General features: G+C 42.1%; 4 protein-coding genes across 5 annotated transcripts in view; 2 read left to right on the plus strand and 2 right to left on the minus strand.

The window, feature by feature from the left end:
- Positions 1 to 452: 452 nt before the first annotated feature.
- On the plus strand, positions 453 to 6,908 carry arf1 (ADP-ribosylation factor 1). Of its 2 annotated transcripts, none has more exons than XM_047588844.1 (5): positions 453 to 597; positions 4,679 to 4,864; positions 4,956 to 5,066; positions 5,160 to 5,284; positions 5,391 to 6,908. In XM_047588844.1, exons 1-5 carry the CDS (start codon positions 564 to 566, stop codon positions 5,547 to 5,549), a joined length of 615 nt encoding a protein of 204 aa, XP_047444800.1. In that variant the 5' UTR covers positions 453 to 563; the 3' UTR covers positions 5,550 to 6,908. The 2 variants fall into 2 exon arrangements, with proteins under 2 accessions (XP_047444800.1, XP_047444801.1); XM_047588845.1 differs by lacking the exon at positions 453 to 597 and adding an exon at positions 3,199 to 3,337.
- c7h1orf35 (chromosome 7 C1orf35 homolog) lies at positions 5,746 to 12,005 on the minus strand. The gene is made up of 8 exons (XM_047588842.1): positions 11,768 to 12,005; positions 10,351 to 10,498; positions 10,212 to 10,257; positions 10,042 to 10,124; positions 9,693 to 9,765; positions 9,409 to 9,488; positions 9,122 to 9,244; positions 5,746 to 8,546 (listed from the first exon to the last, which is right to left on the minus strand). Exons 1-8 carry the CDS (start codon positions 11,862 to 11,864, stop codon positions 8,270 to 8,272), a joined length of 927 nt encoding a protein of 308 aa, XP_047444798.1. The 5' UTR covers positions 11,865 to 12,005; the 3' UTR covers positions 5,746 to 8,269.
- Positions 12,006 to 12,019: 14 nt separating this feature from the next.
- On the plus strand, positions 12,020 to 19,330 carry guk1a (guanylate kinase 1a). Its single transcript, XM_047588843.1, has 7 exons — positions 12,020 to 12,532; positions 15,717 to 15,830; positions 16,341 to 16,382; positions 16,477 to 16,712; positions 16,896 to 16,980; positions 17,073 to 17,158; positions 18,106 to 19,330. The coding sequence occupies exons 1-7, from the start codon at positions 12,499 to 12,501 to the stop codon at positions 18,142 to 18,144; spliced, it is 636 nt and encodes a 211-aa protein (XP_047444799.1). The 5' UTR covers positions 12,020 to 12,498; the 3' UTR covers positions 18,145 to 19,330.
- Positions 19,331 to 19,507: 177 nt separating this feature from the next.
- The window catches only part of obscnb (obscurin, cytoskeletal calmodulin and titin-interacting RhoGEF b), a 52,397-nt gene continuing 49,494 nt past the window's right edge, over positions 19,508 to 22,410 (minus strand). Inside the window, 1 exon segment of the mRNA XM_047588846.1 lies at positions 19,508 to 21,858. Within this exon segment, the coding sequence (XP_047444802.1) occupies positions 20,748 to 21,858 (1,111 nt within the window). The 3' untranslated portion in view covers positions 19,508 to 20,747.

Consider the following 22,410-nt stretch of genomic DNA (forward strand, 5'->3'; position numbering starts at 1 on the left):
GCTCTTGGTTTCATCAACCATAAATATACTCTGATTTGGGCATGACTGACTCAGGGATTTAGATATTGCTCACAGGTCATGATTTAGTCCATATTTCCATCCCAGGAATTTACAAAAAGCTTAATTTTCCCCCATTGTGAGGCTACTTCTTTGGAAACCTCCATTTCTACTGTAGCTGTTCCCTTGGAGGCCATGGCCCCCAAGTGGGGATAAGACTTCTGAGAACACAGTTAACATGAATAAAGAGGGTTTTTCTTTTTTCTATTTAAAAAAAAAAGAAGAAGCGTATACGTGTGTCTGTGTACGCGCAGGTGTGTGCATGTGATGGTTAAGCGTGTGGTGCCATCAAAATTTGTTTGTGTGTTTGTGTGTGTGCTTTCTGTGGAGGGGGGGTGCGCGATATATAAACCCCCCTACTGTCCTATTTGTAGTCGTCTGTCCACACATCACAACTGTCAGTATCTCGTGAGATATGAAGCTGAAAAGGACGAAAGAGAAGAACTCTGCAAATGGATATTACCGCTGGGATTGCCTGTGGAGTGTAATGGATTTAGCATTAACGCATGGATCTTTACAGTATCTTCGCCGCACGACACGGTATGTTGATACGTCATCCCACAGTGAAGTCTGCTTTTAGTCAAACATCTCTACATTAAAAGACAGATTGGTTAATTTGAGATTGTCTGGCTTTATTTCTCCCTTAAATGCCGGGTTTAGATTTAAAGTGTTCACCTCGGAAGCAAACAGTTTGAATACAGATGTTCAGAGACAATATTGTTTTTCAGCCTGAAGGTGTAATTTTCCGGCGAGGAGATTATCTCAGAGTCCAGTTATGTGACTTGGCTAAGGTGTGCAGCAGAAAATACACGGCAGTGATAAAGCATCAGCGTGACAGGTTTCGTTGCATACGTTCCCCCTGCTCTCTGTTGTCACACCTCGACACCTGCACCTGCGCTCTGAAAATCTGTGGAGAATGGGGGAGTGGGAGGGTTAACTTTTCGGAGGGGGGGATTTTTTTTTGCAGGTGCGTGGAGGTCGACCAGCTCAAGCAAAATTTATAGCTACTTTTAACATATCTTCTTACAGTGTCCTTCTGAAAAGCCAGCTGTCCCTGGCTGACCTGTATTATCTATGCAGAGAAAGTGTATAGATGATTTAACTATTGGTCCGTCTGGTTTGGAAGAACCTAAAAGTGAAGTCGTTCTGTCATGTGTGAAACATTGTTTGAACAACAGAGACCGCATTCACGTCTACTTACTTATCAGATGATAACCAGGAGCATCCTGTCTAATGGGGGTTTGGTTTGGGGTTAGATATCCATATTTTAAGTGTTTGTACTTCAGATAATCAGAATCCTAGTAAAGACGGTGCATGAACTTCAATAAACTCCTAATTCACCAAACTCTAACTGAAGGTACAAACAAACTGTCCTGGTGTTTAACAGAAAGACACGTCCACAATGTGTGAACAGATGCTGTGGGTGATGCAACAAAGTAAATCTGTCTCAGCTCTGCCACTCTTCTTGTTTTCCTGTATTGTTGTATTGTTATTTTTAATTAGATAGATAAAACCATTGATTTCTGTGTCATGACTACGACAGTCAACCAAACTACAGGATTTATACCTATTTCTGAGGACATTAAAACTTTAGGTTCACAAAAGGTATTTTTGTTTAGGCTGTTTTCTACAGCTGAAACCGTGTACGTTTTGGTAGTTTTCCCAAATTGGTTTAAAAAATTTTTAATATAATTTTTTTAATATAATTTTAAATGTGCAACATAGATTAAAAAAGACTGTTGAACTAAAGACTAAAAAGACGACCTAACTATACTGACAAAGTTTAATTTGTGAACGTGGAAGTAAGTAGACAGTCACTAGTAGTAAACCACCTTGCATGCACTTAAGAGAAAAAAGAAAAAAGACGGCAGTTGTTGTGAAAATATGCTGAAAGCGATCACTCAGGCATTCGGAGGGGCAAAACCACAAATTATGGTTGCGGAGTGAGACGGCATTATGAGCCGTCACTGTGTGGTCCATCGCCCTTCCACCCTCCTGCTGTTCTCTCCTGGCCTTCTCCCCTCCTGCTGCCCCCTCTGCTGGGACTAGCAGGCATAGTTGACCCTGGTTAAAATTCAACCGCCCCAACAATAACACTGGTTGGGCGTTTCCTTAATGGCCGTGGATCAAAAGCGAGAGGAAAACAAATATCCTGATTGATTTAAATAAATCTAAATGGTACCAGAATGAGCACAGACCATAATTCATCTAAGCAGACTACATATATTATATATATTATTATTAACACCTAAACTGATCCACACGTCAGATACATGTAATCACATTTACTTGTGCACAAACTCTTTAAGAAGTTTTAGCTGTTTATATGACATGTAACATGATATGATGCTTTACGTTAAAAATCTAAGATCTAATTTCACGCTCTGTCATCAAAGTTTACATTAGCTCAGGCTACAAATGTTATCATAAGCTGCATGAGTTTATTTACTGAATAGTCTGAAAAGCATTTAGAAACAGATATTAGAGTCGCATCTGAACAAGAAATAATCTACAACATGCTGCAAGGAGGTGCTTGTGTGTGATATGAACGGATGATGGACTGCTGGTGCACGGGTTTTTATTTTATTACTACTTTTGTACAATTTTTGTACTGATATGTGTGCTACTCTTCTATCTCTTCTGCTGTCGTAACGCTGTAAACCATAGGACCAGTAAAGAATTATCTTATCTTACATTTACAATGATCTAGTGTTGACATCCTACCCTGAGTTGCAGATGTCATAATAATGGTCAACAATTTATTGCTAAAAGCCTGAACCTCTTTATAAGGCAATGAAGTATGAACGCCTGATTAAACAGTTTACAGATTAAGGTATCTCGCTTGCCAGTTCATTCATTTTAATATTTATTTATTTTTATGCTGGAGACTTTGTACTATTATTCAATTATATTGTGTGCCTCTTTTTTTTTCTTTTACACAACTCTATTTTAGTCAATATAGACACACTCCACTATGATATTACAGCTGATTTGCCAGCTCCTTGGTGTCGTTTCAACATAAACTGAACATTATAACCGCCATGAAGGAGGATTTATTGCAGGGTTTGTTTTATTACAATGGATTCGTTAATGTTTGCTAAAGTAAACCAGTACCTTTCAATGGGGGCTGGCAGCCGTGCGTGTGATTCCCCCGTCGGCCACAGGGGGCGACTCCTCCCGGCCTGGTGATCGCGGAAGTTCAGCAGGAACCTCTGACGTGTCAATGCGTCGCCATTTTCCTGAGGAAGGAAACGCCTTGAGGAAAAGAAACACCAACCGAGTAAGTGTGTAAGAGAGACTTTAAAGACAATGTACTGCACATTTAGAAAATATCCAACTGTGGTTTTGCAAAAAAACCCTTACGATGTCAAGTACAATCCTGCCGTGCGTCTGTGGCTACGATAACCGGAGAAACAATGTGATTTATAGGCTAAGTGCTAACTTTACCGATTAGCGGTTAGCAGCTAATTTGTCAGAGCCGACTTATTTGAGCTTTCCTTTTTATTCCTTTACTTTATTACTCGCGTCCGTGTGTGCATTTGACTTAATTGGTATCGGACGTGCCGTAATTATCTGCTTTGCGTTTAAACTTGTAAAAATAATCGGAGCTGCACGGGCGAGTAAACGCATTGCAACACAGCAAGCTAACGTCAGTGTTTGTTTACGTAGTCGGGCAAGTCTTAGCGGCGCATCTTGGCAGAAGCTGAATTAGCCGCCTTGTTGCGAAAATACCTGGGTTTAAATGTGTTGCCTGGCCAGAGAAGACGTCTTTATTGGCGCAAAAATGACGGTTGGTTGATGCTAAAGAGTCAGTGTAGCCTCACCCGTATGCTCGGCACTCCTTCATAGTCCTGCAGGACGTCCACCGATTTACCATTTAAACCCAAATGTGCTGCATTCAGGTCACAGAATTGTCCGACGTTTCTTTTATCGAGGCCAATGTGGTGTTTATGTACGCTGGGAATTAAGGTTTGTGATTTGCCCAAAATATTGGGTTACACTAGTGTAAAAAGATGCCTTTTTTATTTAATAGTCCTACACTAAATCCTCATGTACTCATGACTGTTATAATGATCAGATTATGTTGAAACAGAGTAATTCAACTGTATGATAATTTTGGAGGTGGTGCAGTTAAATTGTACTGAATTGAACAAAAGGGTGTTTCTTGTTTTTTTTTTGTTTTTTTTAGCCCAGCCCACTGAATAACATGTGTGGGCTGAACAGAATAAAATTAAATGGTTTCCATTCACTAATGCACCCAATGAACTGGCAAGTGGATGTAGCCTTCAGCCCCAGAGGTAATTATTAAAAAGTAGTATGCACTGTACGTGCATACTACTTAGTTGAAAAGTTACAACAAGGTATTTACTTCTTCGAAAAAGTGGAAACCAGAGTTCATGGTTTTCCCACACAGCTGACGTACGTCTAGCAACTTTAGAGACAATTATCTCAGCCACCACGTTAATTATTGATCTGTTATCTTAAAAAAACACTTGTTGCATATAAATTTTCTGCCCATGGACACACGTGATTGATGACTCATTGCGGATCAAAACCAGATAATGTTTGCCAGCAGCACACTTCTGAATTGGTGCCTAATAATTGATGCTTTTCTCCACAGTTTTTTTCTTTGCCAGAAGTAGGTCCCCATCACCCGCCGCCATGGGGAATATGTTCGCAGGGCTCTTCAAAATGTTCGGGAAGAAGGAGATGAGGATACTGATGGTGGGTCTCGACGCTGCCGGAAAGACGACGATTTTGTACAAGCTAAAACTTGGAGAGATCGTAACTACCATTCCCACGATAGGTGAGTCAAGTTGACGTGCGTTGCCTCGACTCCCTCCCTGAGAATTTAAGGTTTTCGTTTTAACGACGCAATTTTTTTCCTCCTCCTTCAGGTTTTAACGTAGAGACAGTCGAGTACAAGAACATCAGCTTCACAGTGTGGGACGTCGGAGGTCAAGACAAGATTCGACCGCTGTGGCGTCACTACTTCCAGAACACACAGGGTACATGTTTCACTTTGGTGATGGATGATACTTAGAAGAGGCGCAGTCTAACATGTGCTCACTCATTTGTGTCGTCTTTTGCTCTTGGTCCAGGTCTCATCTTTGTTGTGGACAGCAACGACAGAGAGCGATGTGCGGAGGCGCGTGAGGAGCTCTTGAGGATGTTGGCAGAGGACGAGCTGCGCGATGCCGTGCTACTAGTGTTCGCCAACAAGCAGGTAAGACTTTGACATCATAGCCAGTTTTCTAAAATATATATATATGTATTCTGCCAGCTGTGTTGATAGGATATCTTGCTGTAACTCTTTTGTTTGTTTATTGTAGGATCTTCCAAATGCCATGAATGCGGCCGAACTGACAGACAAGATGAATCTCCACTCCCTGCGTAACAGACACTGGTACATCCAGGCAACCTGTGCCACCACTGGAGACGGCCTCTATGAAGGACTAGACTGGTTGTCTAATCAGCTCAAGAACCATTAATAACCACAACTATCCAAAAATGAATCTACTCCACCCAATCTGTCATTTCGCTCTTTTACCCTTAAGGTGTCGCCAAAAAAAAAAAAAAAAAAAAACTGAGTTGCCCTGTACTGGAAGCTTTCCTCACCTCAGGTGTTTATTATCACAAACCTACAGGCAGTTATTGGGGGTGATCTATTCTTGTAAAGCTGTTGTATTTTATTTTATTTTTTTTCTTATTTTATGGAACTGTAAATATACCTGGTAATGGGGGCAACTGATTGCACTCTTTGAAAAATCCTGCCGTGGTTATTTCTCTTTCTGGCTGTCGGGCAGCCATGTGTGCATTGACTTAAAACTAAAAAAGAAAAGAAAAGAAAAAAAGGGAGGCAAGGAGTTTACCAGCACATGTTGGCCCCAGGACCTCAATTCAATCTAATGGCTTCTTATTATCTGGTCACATGTACTGTAGGGACTGATCACCGAGGGGCTTTTCATGTTTTAAAAAACTGAACTATACACTGATGCACTACTTGCAGCTACGAAGGCAACTTTGTACCAATGACTACATGTACCAGCCCTTCAAATGATCATTAGCGAACACTGGCATTGATTATTGGTACTCTACACCGACATCACTCCTTTCTGTGAACACTCACCAGCCTTTGTTATTGTGTGATGGCTTAAACTGAAAAACAAAAAGCAAAAAAGAACTACCTGCTCTTTTTGTAGTTGGGGAAGGCAGTCTGTGGAACCTGCATTGGATTTTTTATATTTTAGTCTCAGGTTGATCATGTGCTGCCTTTCCAATGTACCTGTTAGCAAAACTGCATGATGTTATCCGTTGGTTTTTAAGGGCATGTATATCTACTGGGTGTTTACGTTGTAAGGCAGCAGAGGAACTATTACCCCACTTAGTACTTATTTCCACTTTCCCTACACTGTTTGTTTTGTGAGAGGCAACTGTAAGGAGCAGCTCAGTGTGTTCACTAAAGCCTCCGACCAGTAACGCCTTCTTTTTATTTAACCCACTGTAGGAAATTGAATTCATATGGCAATACAAAATTAGCTACGTCTTTTAACTAGTGCCAATATTTCTTCCTTTTGCAGCACATTGTCCTTGGGGCAGATAATAGACCACACAAATGCCTTTTTTTTTTTTTTTTTAAATTATATATCCAAAAATTGCCTCTTTTTATTTCTAAAAAGGTGTGGGTGTTAACTTTACGTCTTGTGGGTGCATTAATCTTTTTTTTTTCCTTTGATTTATAGTTGCCTAAATGTGATATTAACCTCTTGAGTTCATGTATGTTTTTATGTAAAGCTTTTGTTTTGTGAGGAAAAAAAAGCACTGTTGATTAAAAGTAACTGGATACAAAATGTTTCTGCATCTGATTTATTGGTTCACACGGAATTCGAAGGTCTAAACCTCCATCTCAATCACTTCACTGAAAAAAATATTTAACATTTACGTCCGTATTCAAATGGGAAACAGTTTTTTTTTCTTTTTGGATAATTATCTCGAATCTGTAATTACAGCCTTAACAGAACAGCGAGACACTTAGGAGCAAAAATACTTAAACAAACCCAAAAAAAAAAAAAAAAAAGGCCGTTGTCATAGCAACCCCTTAAGGCCGTCACCCCTTGACCTAGGAAGAAATGCGATGCCCCGAGGTGATGAAACCACCCAGCGTCGAGGTTAACGCGGTAACGTGGAGAGCACACCCGGTTCGGCTTTGTGTGAGGGGTGGCAATCTAGGACGGCATTCTTGGAGGTTGATTAGGCTGCTGTGGTTAATGCAGCCAAGCCTATAAAACATGGCAGGAGAGTATGGTGGCGGTGGAAAGGGGAGGCAGTTCGAGTCTTGGGTCCCTCATAGGGTGCCTTTGTCTAGCCCTCCTCTCCTGCTGCTTCATCAGCTTGGTTTGTGTGTGGCGGTCTAACGGTACCCGGCCATATAAAAGGGACCAGCCTGGTTTTTTGCACTCTCCTTTATGAATGTCTTGCTCTTTTTTTTTTTTTTTTTTTTTTTTAGTGTACCCCCTCCCAGGTGCCAGCCAGCAAATACCCTCTTTCAGACCAGTTCAGAGGCAAATGCAAACACTACACTCTATTATGACCGGTGGAGAGCATTCCAACGGTGTCGCACCAGTCAGGGAGCTGAACCTAGAGGGATGAGGGATTAAGGAGCGCTGGCACGACTGAGAGCAGGAACGGGGACGGGAGTTCCTGAGCGGGGGCACGGAGGACAGTGGGATGGAGGACATGTGTCAAGGGGGCATCTTCGGGGGCTTCAGGACGAAAATACCAAAAGAAACAGTCGCTTGGCTCAACTGAAGTGAGGGGCTTGTTGTAGTGAAAGGTTTCCCGAAATATCTAAAGCCACTTTAAAGAGGCGGGAAAAAAAAGATCATCCCATCGACTTTGCCAAATATTTTATCCAATTAGATAAAAACCAAAAAGTACAGATTATGTGATATTTGGGGATTTGATCACACAAAAAAAGTTAAATGCAACCTAAAACAATAATAATAATAACAAAGAAACACTAGTCACCGTCACATCCGACTCACTGAGTGGAGCTTTACAGTGTTCTCCTGAGTCTGTTTGGACATTCAGGGTAAATCAGGTCTCGGGTCAAGCTGCTGTAGAGCGCCCTGTCCAGTTATGCACCTCTGAATTGAGGGGGTAGTCGTGGTGGTGGTGGTGGTGGTGGGTGGGGGGGGGGTCATTGGGGACATTAGTCGTCGGAGTCTGTGTCGTGGCGCCGCCTGTGGCTTTGTCCGGCACCAGCAGGGGCCTTCTTGTGGCTGGCAGGGTTACGGGGGACAGGAGACCCCCCGTCGGAGGAGTCCGTGTCATGCCGCTGCTTTCGGTGGTGGGGGTGGGAGGGCTCCCGCTCGGCCTTTGCCCCCCCTCTTGAATGGCTGTCATGGGGTCTGGCTCCACTCTGACTAGGGTATGATGGATTATGATGATGATGGTGGTGGTGGTGGTGGTGGTGGTCCTTTCTCTGCCTGAAAAGTTAACGGAAACAAACGCTCAGTGGTCGGGGCGTTGCTGGGGATCAGCTGTGAGTCTGGGGTGGAAGCTAAAGCTACAGACAAAATCCTGCGATAAGTTTGAGCGTATGTGGCAATAAACCGAATTCTGACTAACTCCTCAACCTGTAAATGAATTTAAGTTGCTGTTGTGTGGATTTCTGGAGCTTAACTTGCTTACATCCTAAATCCTGTACATGATTATGATATATTATCATTTCTTGCTCCCCACCACAAAATACAGAAGCACATAAGTTGGTAAAATAAATCCTCACATGGAGGATAAATCTAAAGTCTTGGGATAAATGTGCCTCAAACTTTAAAGGTAACTTGTTGAGCTGCAGCGTGTAGGAGGGACAGTGTCTCAGTGCCCTCTAGTGCTGACAGGCTGTTTCAGGGCAAACACAAAGTGATCTCTAACGAAAGGCAAAAAGCCTCCAAACCAGTTTTTAAAAAGGTCCTGAAGGTCGTAGTTTACACTAATCCTGTCATTTCATCCACCACCAGGTAACAGACGACAGCCAAAGTTTAACGTGAAGACATGAACCAACCTCTTTCTGTCGTCCTGCGACTCTGAGGAGGACGAGTCTCTTCTGTGCCTCTTCTTCTTCTTTTCCTTCTTCTTTTTCTCCTTTTTACTCTTCTTTTCTTTCTTTTTCTTCTTGCTCTCGTGCCTGCGGAGATGGGATTAGATCGCAGACATTAATTATGATAAAACTAAACCCGAGAGACGGGACGCAGAGACGCATTTTGGTCTGTAGATGTGGATGGGTAATGGGTAAAGCAGCAGTCGGCTTGATATTATTTACAGGCGGTACGTAATATCGTGCACCCTCACCGCTGTTCCGTCTCTTGTATTTCTGTGCTCTCAGATGTTCTCGTTGCTGAAGTTTCTGGACGACTCTCAGTCTTGTGGTGCTGCACGTTGGAAACACATTTGTTTAAATTCTGGCCTGATCCCTTCAAATAAACTGTAACACTTAATACGTCACCAGTATATAAAAAGAACACTTGGCTTGTTTCAGTTAGTATCAATGACAAGTGCCATTTAAACAATTAAAAATGCCTCTTGCATTAATATTGTTAGTATCTGCATGTGAGAAACAACAGAAAAACACTTACTGTAAAAATCGGCAGGCCTATTTTAGCTGCCTCCTTTTCTTGTTCAGACAAGACCATTTTTCTGAACCCTGCACTGATGGAAACATACAAGAGAAGCAAACACTTCACAATCACGGCAGTAAGACACGCAGCACTTGAATGTCAAGAGGAACGATTAGCGCGACGGCAGCGGATTTTTCCATTTCCATTTGAATCATCACGTGACGTTGGCTTTTAAACAAAGTCAGCTTGTAAAGACAAGAACCTGACGCAATCATTTACTTTTCGGAAATGTGCGTTTGAGTGATATATGAATATTTTTACCACCGTGGTTTTATAAGAAGTAAACAACAGATATATAACATATCACCTGGAGCTTCCCAGGCCGGAGATGCGATCCACATTTCTCTCTTCACCATCAACCTCTTCCCTCCTGCAGACTTCTACAAGGTCCTGGCAGCAAAAGAAAATTCAAAACAATCAGCCTTTTGAGCAACAGCAGACTCTTTAAAGATGTTCACAAGCGACGTCACAGTTTACCTCTTTGGTCAGCCCAGTGGGTTGTCTCTTTATATTCTTGTGTCCCCTGAATTGAGAAAAGGCAAAGGTAAACAGTTTAGATTTGCCCGTCTGCATTTGCGGTTCTTCAGGATTTTACGTTATGCAAAGTTATACATACAGGGCGGCCATCAGTGCCTCGTGCTCTGCCGCTTTGACAGCAGCAAGTTCCTGCTCTTTGGTCAAAGGTGCGCCTTTTTTGTCTTTCGCATACCACGTTAGATCTTTTCCTTTTTGCCATCGTCCTACTGGGGCCATCAAGGAGTTTCCTGGAAACGACAGAGACGGGGTGATACTGGTTGAGGAAGGTAGCGATGTTGAATGTTCAAATGTACCGAGTGTGATTCTTTACAGAAAAAAAAAACATCCAAAGACAAAGCTATAACAAAGGCAAACTGACTTGTTGAGTGTTGTTTTCTGCACAGAACTAAAAAAATAAAAGCTCACTGGATGAGAACTTAATGGTCTCCAAGAAAACTCAACAAGTCCATCTGCCTTTAATTCAGCTTTGCTTTTGGGCGACGTGACATGGATGACTGAGAATCTTCACAGATACAGGAAAATGACGCATGCTTTTAGTTTTTACAAGTTATATTCTAAAATATCATGCAGCCTAGATTCAGCTATACACTTTATACATTTAAACCGGTCCATCGTTATGGGGACAGAAACTATTGCACAGGTATTATTATCCGAGGAAAACGGTGCTGTTACCATTTTACAGATTCTAACAGGTTTTTGGATTAAATAAAAGTCATGAGTGTAATACTCCAAACTACACTATATGAATCTGCCATAATTTGTGCTTTCTTGTTCTGAATATGCATTGAAAATTAATGATTATTTCATGTTTAAACTGTTCAGCAGTGAGCTCTGTGGGCTGAAACTATCAGGTGCACCTCTATGTTGATGTTTATGTTTGTAATGATCTCATCCTCTAAATGGACAAAAACAGCTCAAATTTAACTCTTTTGACATTTGCCTTCGATGTAACATAGGAAATAACAATCATGCTGGTGTTTAACAACACACATGCTTAGCAGAATCTCACCTGTTGTTTAGACCATATTTTACATCGCCACTGCTTGATGAGGCCATTAATTTTATATTAATGTTTAGATAGTGTGTTTTTTAGAGAATGCCCCTCAAACTAAAGCTCGCTAAAACAAGTCGTGTAGCCCTATTTCTGTTATCCTTTTAGGTCAGATCTGAGGTCCGGTGGCCGCTACGTAGTTTTTGTTTGACATGTTGGCAGCCATGTGGGCTCACACAGTGGACATGCTACGTGTGCCCGCTCAGAGACACCAATGGAAGTTAGGCTCTGCTGATTTTAAGGAGAAAACTAGCCCAAAATCAGGCGATTAGACCAGTCCAGACTGTGTAATGAGGGACTCTACAACTAAAGGTACGGGAAAGTAGCATGTGGTGTTACGGTGTGTAGTTCAACTGCATTTTTGAAGTATCTTGCTCCCTCGCATGCACCGTGAGCAGCCATTAGCATCTGGTTAGCGCTGATAGGGGACGGGTTTTACACTTACCGAGATAATTTTCTCTGTGTTTATCGACTTTCACGTCATCCCAATTGAAATGGTCCTGGCCCCCTCGGGCGCCTCCAGCTCTTGAGGAACCAAACATGATATTCGGTCGTAGTCGGGCTCGGAGAATTAAGAAGAAAGCAGCGCGTCGTTAGCTCACACAGCTAACTTTAGCCACATTAGCAGTGGAGCTGAAGGATTGGCCAGGCCTACAGCAGACACTCATCCGGGGAGCTCTGCGGTAAGTTTGACTTCCCTGTTATGATCAGGACAACGTGTTTCCTGCCAGCGGTGTTTACGTTTATCATCAGCACCAAATCTCCACTGTTGCTTCCCGGGTTATTCACCGAACGCAGGAGAAACAGCTGGCTAAATTAGCCATTAGCTCAGGTCAGTTAGTGTTGTTGAGCTAATGTTGCTTAAGACAAAGTTACAGTAACAAGAGCACCTGGTCGCATGCGTATCCCCGTGAAGGAAGACGGTGTAGTTACTGGCCGACGACACACGTTACACATAAAACATTTGCGTTTTTTTGTATTCTGCGTGAAGCTAATGCTAAATAAACCACAGAGTTTCTGTGTTTTTGTCGCGCGCATTCCGGACGCTCGTGAACGTAACGCGATGGTGTTTTGGCCCGCAGTGATGACGTAGGCAGCGCATTTTTTCTCTCATGGCTGAGGAGGGACAAAATCCTCCGGAGACGGTCTCCAAGTGTTGGATTAACGTAACTCCCGATGTACATGAGATATTTTTCAAGGCTCTTTTCAGGTAGGAATGAGGATGTGTTTGTTTGTTGTTATTCCCGTTGTGTTTGATCAGTCGACTGTATCACGGTGCCAGAGCCCCTCCATTCATTTCTGCAGTCAGATGGTTGGAAGATGGTTCTTGTGTTTTCCAGGCTGTTTTAGCTGATGCAACGTTACCTGTAGCTTAATCACTGCTATGCACGATGGAAAACAATTCATAGTACTTTTATACTATGTCTTTTATTATTATTATTATTATTTCTGAACGTTGTCGCATATACAATTAGTTTATTTAACATGCAAAGTAGGTGGAAACCATTGCTCATCAAATGTACATGGTTACATGATACATTGAAATCTGTGGTCACGCGGTATTTATGTGTCCACAAGACATCTTCACATTATAAGTACCACACCTTAATGTACTGACACCTCACTCTTGCACCTTTAAAACTAAACCTTTAAAGTAAACAGTAGCTTTATATAATCATAATGGAATACAAAGTTGCACACAGCAGTTTAGTGCATTTTCTTCTTGCAGTTTGTGCAGTATGCACATTATTTCAGCCATTTCACGCAAATCATAACTCTTTATTGCTCCAAAGTATGAGCCAAAGTGCACCTGTGAGATAATACTGCCACAAAACTCTGTGTCTTAATAATTATTAAACATGCAGGGTACTACTACTTGGGCAGTTTCTTTCAGTGTCCTCCACTGGAAAACAAATGATCACTGTAGATGAGAACCAGTTCGCCCTCATGAAGTGAAGTGACAATAACACGACTGCTTTGACAATAACACTGAGCATCGTACTACATCAAATCAATGTTTTCTTTACTGATTAGCATGCTACGTTCCATTTGTCTATGGCAGAAATTAATGAAAAGCTCCCAGAACCAGAGGCGACAGTCCAAATGTCCAAAGACATGATGAACATTAACTCATCAGGCCTAAAATAGTTGCTTATAATTTTTTAGTTGATGTGTTAACTCTCCCACCAGAGTGTTTTTAACTTCTGAAGCTTTCACATGATTTAAATTTTTGCTGATGCCAATCACATGAGGTTTCGCTGCACGTGGTTTAAGTCAAAGACTGTGCAGCTTCCATTAGTAGCATGACAGGAAATGTCTCTCATTTCCTGTCATGCAGCTTTCAGTTAAGTACCAAAGACTGATTGGTATTTGGAGGTTTTGTCATGAAAAAATAATAATTTGATCACGTTAAAGTTCTGTCAAAAAGGTTTCCTTCCTTGAGTGCAACATAAAACTAGGAGGGATGTTTACTTCTCTTTGAACTGAGCTTAAACGACAAGCGTGAGTCTTCCAGTCTAGGCTCCACGGTGCAACTCATGATTATTTTCTTTATTCGTTAATGCATGTATAATTATCTCTTTAGTATGAAACATGCCCATCCATTTAAATTGTACGTTTAGTCTGGTCAGTAACCGAATATAAATAAAACATATAAAAGCTAATAATTCTTATAAGATTGATGTTTGTATTCAAACAATAATAATATCCATTCACTAAATACAATTATTTAAGACAAAACATTCAATAATGATCCAGCCTGAGGTAGTTGATATGATCTGATTTGTTTAAAGGTGTTTTTTTAAGCATACAAGTTTATTTTTTTTTTATAGCTAAAGCAACTGTTCAACTAAATAAACCTGCAACCAGCTTTATAACTTTTTTAATTATTTTTTTTTTCTAGCAAAAATAGAATGGGCAACTTTGCTTCTTTTAAATCCCTCTCACTCTGCAAACCTGCGATGGCCATGTTTTAGACTACAACAGCAACAACAAAAAAGCCCATTTAATCAAAGGTAAAAAAGAAGAAGAAAAAAAAAAGGAGCCCGTGTTATTTCAGAAAGGTGAGGGGCAAACTGCCCAAATAAAATCCTGGCCAACGTTTGAAAGTCCTTGTGGTTGACAACATTTGGAGGCTTCTCCGTTTACTCGTTAAAAAGAGATTCCGGCCCCTTTAATTAGCCATGTTACCGTTTAAAGGGAGCAGTTGAAGAGGCGAGTGAGAATGACTCTTGTCAACTGCACCTGCAAAGACGGGCTCACTGCATCTGAAACAAGAAGCCTCACAGCGCGCTGTGGTTTTTAGCCTCGGCTTTTAAAGGGTCACGAGGCCGTCGAGTACAATTTACTTTTGCTTTCGCTTTTTAGAGCTGCTTCCTGGGTTAGAGCTGCACATTTATTCATGCTTTATTGGAGAATTGGTGCATCATGTCTTATGGAACACCTACTTTTTGGACTAACGGCCACCCTGTCTGAAATCTGACAAAGATGTGAGTAACAGGCCGATAATTAATACCTTTCCACTTCTGTTCCTGTAGTGGCTTGATTTCAGCTTAATAGCTCAACCTGGTTTTACACATGTAACGATATCAGTGTTTATCAGGTAATTACAGAATAACATCTCGTATGAGCACATCATTTTTTATATTTTAAGCTTGGATAAGAGACTGATCTGTCGTGTAGAATTCGAAGGTCCCGCCCTCCCTCTTGCTCCCCTCCCTTCTTAGTTTAAACACAATCAGCTGGAAAACAAACACACCCTCCCTGTTCACTTGAATTCCTGTTCCGCTTGGGCTCTGTGTGTTCTGAGAAAAGGTAAGGAGGAGTGCTACGTGTTTTACTATGTGCAGAATTAAATAGCTGTTATGAAACATTTGTTTCATGAACATAATGAAACAAATGTTTCATTTGTTTCATTAACATATAAAATGTGGATATAAAAGGTGTTGTGGAAACATTTTGGGCAGATTTCCAGGTATTAGAAGGCTGCATGGTTTAGTTTGAGGTGGTTGTTTTCGTTGCAGTTCACTGGAATATGCGTCTATTGGAGGCATTTCTCGTAGCATTTCTTAGCATCTCTTTGTTTTCCTGCCGTCGCAAGCAGTTCTCCAATTAGCGTGTAATTGTTCCAGGACAGCGCCATGGTAACCTCGCAGCTTGTCCGCCTGTTGATTGCCTCTGCTCCTGTGAGAGCCGCTTTGGTCTCCGGTCTATTATTTTACCGTGTTTCTCCCACACGATCTATAAACGCCGTTCCTCCGTAGTTGATGAAAAGGCTTTACGCTAAGGCTTAATTTCATTTCCACAGTGACTCATGTCAGATTCCAGTGGTTACATGTCACCCGTCCAGTTCTTCCCACATGTTTTTCTATAATGAACTCCTCCTGTCTTTTCAGCTATGGCTGGACCCAGGCCTGTGGTGCTTAGCGGGCCGTCCGGAGCAGGAAAGAGCACTCTGCTGAAGAAGCTCATGAAGGAGTACGACAGCATCTTTGGCTTCAGCGTCTCCCGTAAGTCTTCCATACAGGAATACTAATATACAAGAATTCATTTGGGTCGGCGGCCAGAATTATTGATCGGTACGTGCATCTCGGAGATTGACTTGTGTATTCAGTGGCACTCGGACCAACAATTACCTTTGACGGTAAAAGAGGAACCAAGCCATCAGATGTGGCTTTAAAATCTCTCTAATAGTGATTGAGAAGTCCTTGTATTATGAACTTGGCTTTAAAAACAAAATCCACGATGGCAAAATGCCAGGATCAAAGCTTCGAAGTGACCAATGGGCCACTGTGGCTACGTCGTTTCCACACAATCTGTGGCTATGACTGATTTTAATTTTCTGATCATTTTCTTGATTGATCACTTGAGACATAAATAAAAGTTCAGATTTCCATGAATTGACATTTTCGATTTTTTCTACTATTCTCTGACCTTTTATGCGTGAAACAATCAATCTGTTGATCAAATAATTAAGTTGGAAACTGAACATTCACAATGGATTTCCTTTTAATTCCCAGATACGACCAGAAACCCTCGACCCGGCGAAGTGAACGGCAGAGGTACGACACGCGGCCACCGAATCGGTTCATGAGTCCCGTCGGTTTAGTCGCTTTCTTACGCTGTTTTCTGTTTGGCTCCTTTTCCGCCTGTCAGATTACCACTACGTTACACGGGAGGTGATGCAGGCGAGCATCGACAACGGCGAGTTCATCGAGAGCGCAGAGTTCTCGGGGAACATGTACGGGACGAGTAAAGCCGCCGTGCAGGCTGTCCAGGCCAAGAACCTCATCTGTATACTTGACATTGACATGCAGGGCGTGAGGAACATCAAGACGACCGACCTGAACCCCATCTACATCTCCATCCAGCCGCCATCCATGGCGGTCCTGGTGAGTACGGATGGGAACGCATTTGAGTGAAGCCACAAATGCGTCTGCAGGTTCACACATTTGCACCAGGGCAAAACTTTGTAGTTTGTTGTGAGACTTTGAGTTTGCTTCGTACCCCTGGGATACTTGGTCTTGCTGTTTTTGTTTTCTGAATGTAGACGCTTTCTGGTTTTAATGTTTCAGGAGAAGCGCTTAAGAGACAGGAAAACGGAGTCGGAGGAGAGCCTTCAGAAGCGTTTACAAGCAGCCCAAGTGGAAATGGAGTTCAGTGAGTGGTTTTGGTTTACCCCTCAAAGCTGTGCAGTGTTTAAAGCCACTAAGATCAAATCGTGACTCGGCCTAAACTGTGTCTCCTTCTAGGTAAAGAAGATGGTGCATTTGATGTCATAATCATCAATGACAACCTGGAGGACGCCTACGGGCGCTTAAAGCAGGCTCTTCTTGAGGTGAGAGGCTATAGCAGTTTTACATTGATCAGGCATAACATTATGACCACCTTCATAATATCGTGTAGGTCTTCAAATCAGTTGTGACTCATCAGAGAATGGACATGGTCCTTCTGAGGGCGTCCTGTGGTGTCTGGCAACAGGATGTTGTTAGCGGGAGACTTTAGGTGCTATGGGTTGAGGGGAGGGGGCAATGTGGATCATCCCACAGATACTTGATCAGTTTGGGATCTGGTGAATTTGGAGGCCAGGTCAACACCTTGTGCTGTTGTTGTTTTGAGTTTCTGTGTGTCAGACTGCATCCTGCTGGAGATGGCTGGTGCCATACAGGCAGTACAGTATCATTGCTATGGGGTGGGGGTACCTGTTCTGGTCTAGGTCTGGGTGGGTGGTACATGTCTAAGTAACATCTACATGAATGCCAGGTTCCAGCAGAACGCTGGATTGTAACAAGATGGTCAATGTAATTTACTTCTCCAGTGGTTATAATGTTGTGGCTGATCAGTGTATATTAGGTAGTCAACACACATTCATCATACATGCGTTGATTTTGATCTTTACATGTAAACAAGACTGAATTAAAGTGACATGATGTAACTTTGATCAGAAAGAACAATGATTAAATTACAAATGTAAATGTTTTTTATACTACTTGAGTTGGGTTACATATTATGTTAAGCAAAGTCATTTAGAATTACACAACAAGAATAAATCCATTTTGATTTTTTTTTTTATCTTAAATAAATAAGGTAGTGTTTGTTTCCCCATACTCCTGCACTGTAGCACGTCACACTTAACACGACAAACCTGTTAAGACAATTATTCCTGGGCATCTGACTCCTGTAATTACAACTCTCTGCCACAATGAGCGCTGTTGAGCAAGTCTGCAATTCTCTTTCGTTCTGTTCTTCCTGAAACAATATTATGTTTGTTTTGCTTCTCTGTAGGAAATTAACAATGTCAAGAAGACCAACAGTACTTCATAGGAGACAGCGTCGTCTTGATACCTTCCAATCCCGCCCAGCCACTCCTCTCAAGAAACCACAGACCTCCATTCCAGTCATGTACATTCCCTCCGGTGGTGATCTCTCAAGCTCAGATAACATCTCCTAGTGGATATACAAACACATAAGCTTTACACAGTGTTTAGAAGTACTTATTACCAAATAATAACATAGTATAAAGTGAAATATTGTTTTTTTTAAAAAAAAAAACACTTTTAAACAGACAGGAAACTCTTTCCATATTTTTATTTTGAACTAAAGATACTCCAATGACTCTTACTTGAAGTGTGACCGGCATGCAGGACGTTCTGCCAGGCGGAAATAAATGCACCCAGACGTACAGCGTGCAGCTTCTCTCACCAGCCTGGAGATACCGCAATGTGGACAAACTGGGTTTATAATTAAAAGCACATGTCTGGATTATATCGGTTTTACGTGTGCAACCAGTTCCTCTGTGTTGATGGTGAAGAAGCCTCGAGTTAAATACCAGCACCTACCCGCATGAGGTAAAACTCCTCTCTGGAAATCATGGCGTCTGTTTACTTTCAGAGGACACATGCAAGTCACCGTTAAACTGTTGAAACAATACAATTATTCCAATGCCGGTAGATGTTTTTCTTTTAAATTTCTTTTTAATGCTAGATCATGTGTTAACTCTGCTGGATACCCATAGACACTGCTGTGCTGTCATAGGATTAAATCCCATCAATATTTTGCTTGGAACAAAAACTAGAATTGAGCTTTTTTTTTTTTTTTTTTAAACGAAGTCGTCTGTAATAAGACATTTTAACAGTTTGTGTTACAGTTGTATATTTGTAAAACTGTGTTGTTTTTTAACTGTCACGTTGCAGCTTCACCTTTACAGTAAAATGACTTTCAGAGGACTGCTTCGGTTCTTCATGAACATCTTCATCTTCAAAAACTTCCAGCGGATTTAATGGCATGTTTATCTTTTGTGGAATCAAGTACACACTAAAACTCATTTTTACTTGAAAACTAAAAACTATTTGCTTGTTTTTTCTTTTCAATTTTGTGTATATTACCCAAACTATTATGTACAGGCGTCTTGTAACCTCTGTTCCTGAGATTGACATCTATTTGTGACACTGTGCCAACATCACTCTTTAATAAACGCATGCAGTCCTCTGATTTGCCATTTAAAACTGAACCAGCTTGTGGAAGAAAGTTGTGTATTTACTTACGGTTTATTAAATAAGTCTATTATATGTCCAACATTTAGACGATGTTACATGTTGTAACTTCAGTAAACATGCCGCAGTACGAAAATACAATCGTTTGCCTCTGTTCTGTAGAAAGAAAAATGGAGTAGAAGCTGGATTCTGTCTTGAGTCGTGGTAGTACATTTATTCAATTCAACACTTTGTTCTCAACCATGTTTTTTGTCCAAAACTACACATGTACAGTACAAGCAAGTAGAACCAGTTAGTGCTTTAATATCATAACATAACCCTTGTAACTGAGTGAAACACATTTAAAACACCACACGTCTTTAAGTTATTCTAGTCACTTTTTAAATAGGTAGTAAATTATCCGAGCACAAACTTAATCAAACATAATCAAAGATGATCCTTTCAACAACTCCAGATAAACACATCTACGCAAGGTCATGCAGCCACTCGTCTAAATATCTGTCACTAACACATGGATGTCGCTGAGTTTGCAGGTGACTGCACTCTATTGACAGGCACACAAACGTCTAAAAAGCTGAATACAAAATCCAATTAACAAATCAGGTATGGCAGGTACATCTGTTTCACAATGATAAATGCCTAAAATGTAAAACATCGTCATCAGTTCACCTACCGAATGACTTTCTCGTCGACGTGTCTCATTTCTACTGGTGCAGCAGAGATAATCTGATCGCACAGCTCTGGTTAAACAACAAATTCAGGGACCACAACAGTCGCCGCGGTTTTGTTGTCAAGGTTATAATTAGTGTTGCTCATTAAAATTAAGTTAAAGCGGCACTGAAATAGAATCGTGCGCTTATCGCTTCATTTGCTGCAGCGTTTCCGTGTCAGAAAGAAACAACACTCCGTGAAAGGTACAAAAGAAACAGAACAAATACAAATACCGGTGTGTATTGTAAAAATCTATGTATATAGCAAGAGTCGTCACTAAAGATAATGTCTGGATCAGTAAATGTCGGCGAGTCAAATTCATCATTTTGTGAAGATACAGCTGAAAATGAACCATCTTTTACGAGATTCAACTCAGATGGTGAAACTGTTTTTCAGTAAAACATATACTATGCAATACATGCTGTATATGTCATGCAGCAGTTTATAATTTAGCAGTACTGGACTGAAAACTGCTTACAGTGACATAATTATCTCTACAGCATCCGACTCGTGTAAAGTCTCAAGTGACCATCTGACTCCAACCATTTGTCCAGAAACGACTCGGGATGAGTCTATTTCTGACTGGCAGCTTTAACATGGAATGGTTTGTCAAATGTAGATAATGTACCTTAGATCAGAATTTCTTTATTATTTTACTCATGTCAGAAGAAATGTCTCCATTTAAGACTAAGAGGGTTGTGTGATACCTAATTGAATGAGCTCTTATTGGTTCTGATAGAGATTATCTCTTATCTGAAGAGTGACAGGATTGCCAACCGATGTGTAACCGTAGGTCTGCGTCGACACTTTGGTTTTAAAGTTCCGCTGCCCACCTTCGACTCTCTGCACCTCCGAACAGTACGACGGCTTCACCTCCAGCTTCGCATGGCTCACTTGGATGGGGACGTTCCTCTCCGTCCTGGACCGGGCCGCGCTGGCTTGCGGGACGGAAGACGAGAAGAGGCCGCTGGGGAGGTTCTCCCTGAAGCGGCTGAAGAAGCCGCCCCTCGGCCTCGGCACCACGTCCGGCCGCCCCACGTTGAGGAGCACCGGTTGTCCCACCGTGGAGCCTCCGATCTCCCTCTGGAGCACAGAGATCTCGCAGGGCTTTTCCTCAGGGACATTCTGGGCGGACGAGGAGCCGTAAGTCTCCCCTTCTCCTGGGACGTAGTCCTCCAAGTCCTCCAGCGTCAAAACGTGATCTCCCTTTTTCAGGACGATAGGGTCTTGTTTTCTGATGAGATCGCATTCGCCCTCGTCGTCGCTGGGTTCAAAGATGACAGTTTGCTGATCGTCCAGGTCGTCGCTGTCTTCTCCGGCTGGGGTAAGGACAGAGGAGAGCTCGTGAGGTTCTCCAGATGCAGAGGCAGCGACGTCACCAGCCTCTTCCTCCCAGGACAGCGGCTGGCTGCTGATGTCCCCCTGCAGTTGGGCTTGAGCTTGATCCACCAGCTTGTTGTTGGAATTGTTAGCGTTTGGGTTTTCCAGCTGAGACCTTTTGGGTCTCAAGGGAGTGGCTGCGCGATCAGACCCCGCCGGTGAGATTCCTCTCCTCCTGGGCATCCTGGGAGACTTGTTGACCTTATACTCAATGACCTCCTCTACTTCCACCCACATTGGCTTGCTCTCCGTCACCCTGGCCTCGGCTCCCTCAGGCTGAGTGACATACAGGGTTGGGATGGTGGTCTTCCTTTGGGCGGGCATCCTCCTCGGCCTGGCTGTGGGAGGCTCAGGCGTGGAAGTCTCAGAGCGGTGGGGACCAGCAAGAGTGAAGCCGGGGGATCTGTGCCTCCTCATGCGTGGGTTCTTCACCACAGTGGTTATGGTCTCTTCACTGAAGGGAACAAAAAGACATTACTTGAGCTGGGATCCTCTGAACAAAACACTGAGCTGTATGTAGTTTTCACACCAACGCTCAAAGCTGCTGGTCTTAAATGGCCACTCGTAAATCACCCGAACAAGTGACACTGAGCTATGTAACTAATTAAGAAGAGATGACTCCTCAAAAACCAGAGGGGAAAAACTGATGTGAAGTAGCAACAGTTACATGAATCCAGACGTGTACCACACTATGCACTATGTGCGCTTTGAAAGGATATAATCACAGCATATGATGCTTCTTCCAGATGAGGGAATCTTTCCTCATCTAAATCAAAGATCAAAGCATACAAGCTGTCTCCACAAACCATAAACCCCCTTGCTGTAAATACGTGATCTCTGACATGTGGCTACATAAATAAATCTCACTTACAGTCTTGGATTTAAATATAAAGGCCGTGTGATGAGCTGCAGTAACGAAGTTGGCACCCTGATGAAAATAGCCCATCCTTTCATCATCCCTGTGATAGAACTATTTTGCATTCAGGCTTTAAATACTGCACAATGC

This window comes from Mugil cephalus, chromosome 7, assembly GCF_022458985.1.
Source record: "Mugil cephalus isolate CIBA_MC_2020 chromosome 7, CIBA_Mcephalus_1.1, whole genome shotgun sequence".
Classification (NCBI taxonomy): Eukaryota; Metazoa; Chordata; class Actinopteri; order Mugiliformes; family Mugilidae; genus Mugil; species Mugil cephalus.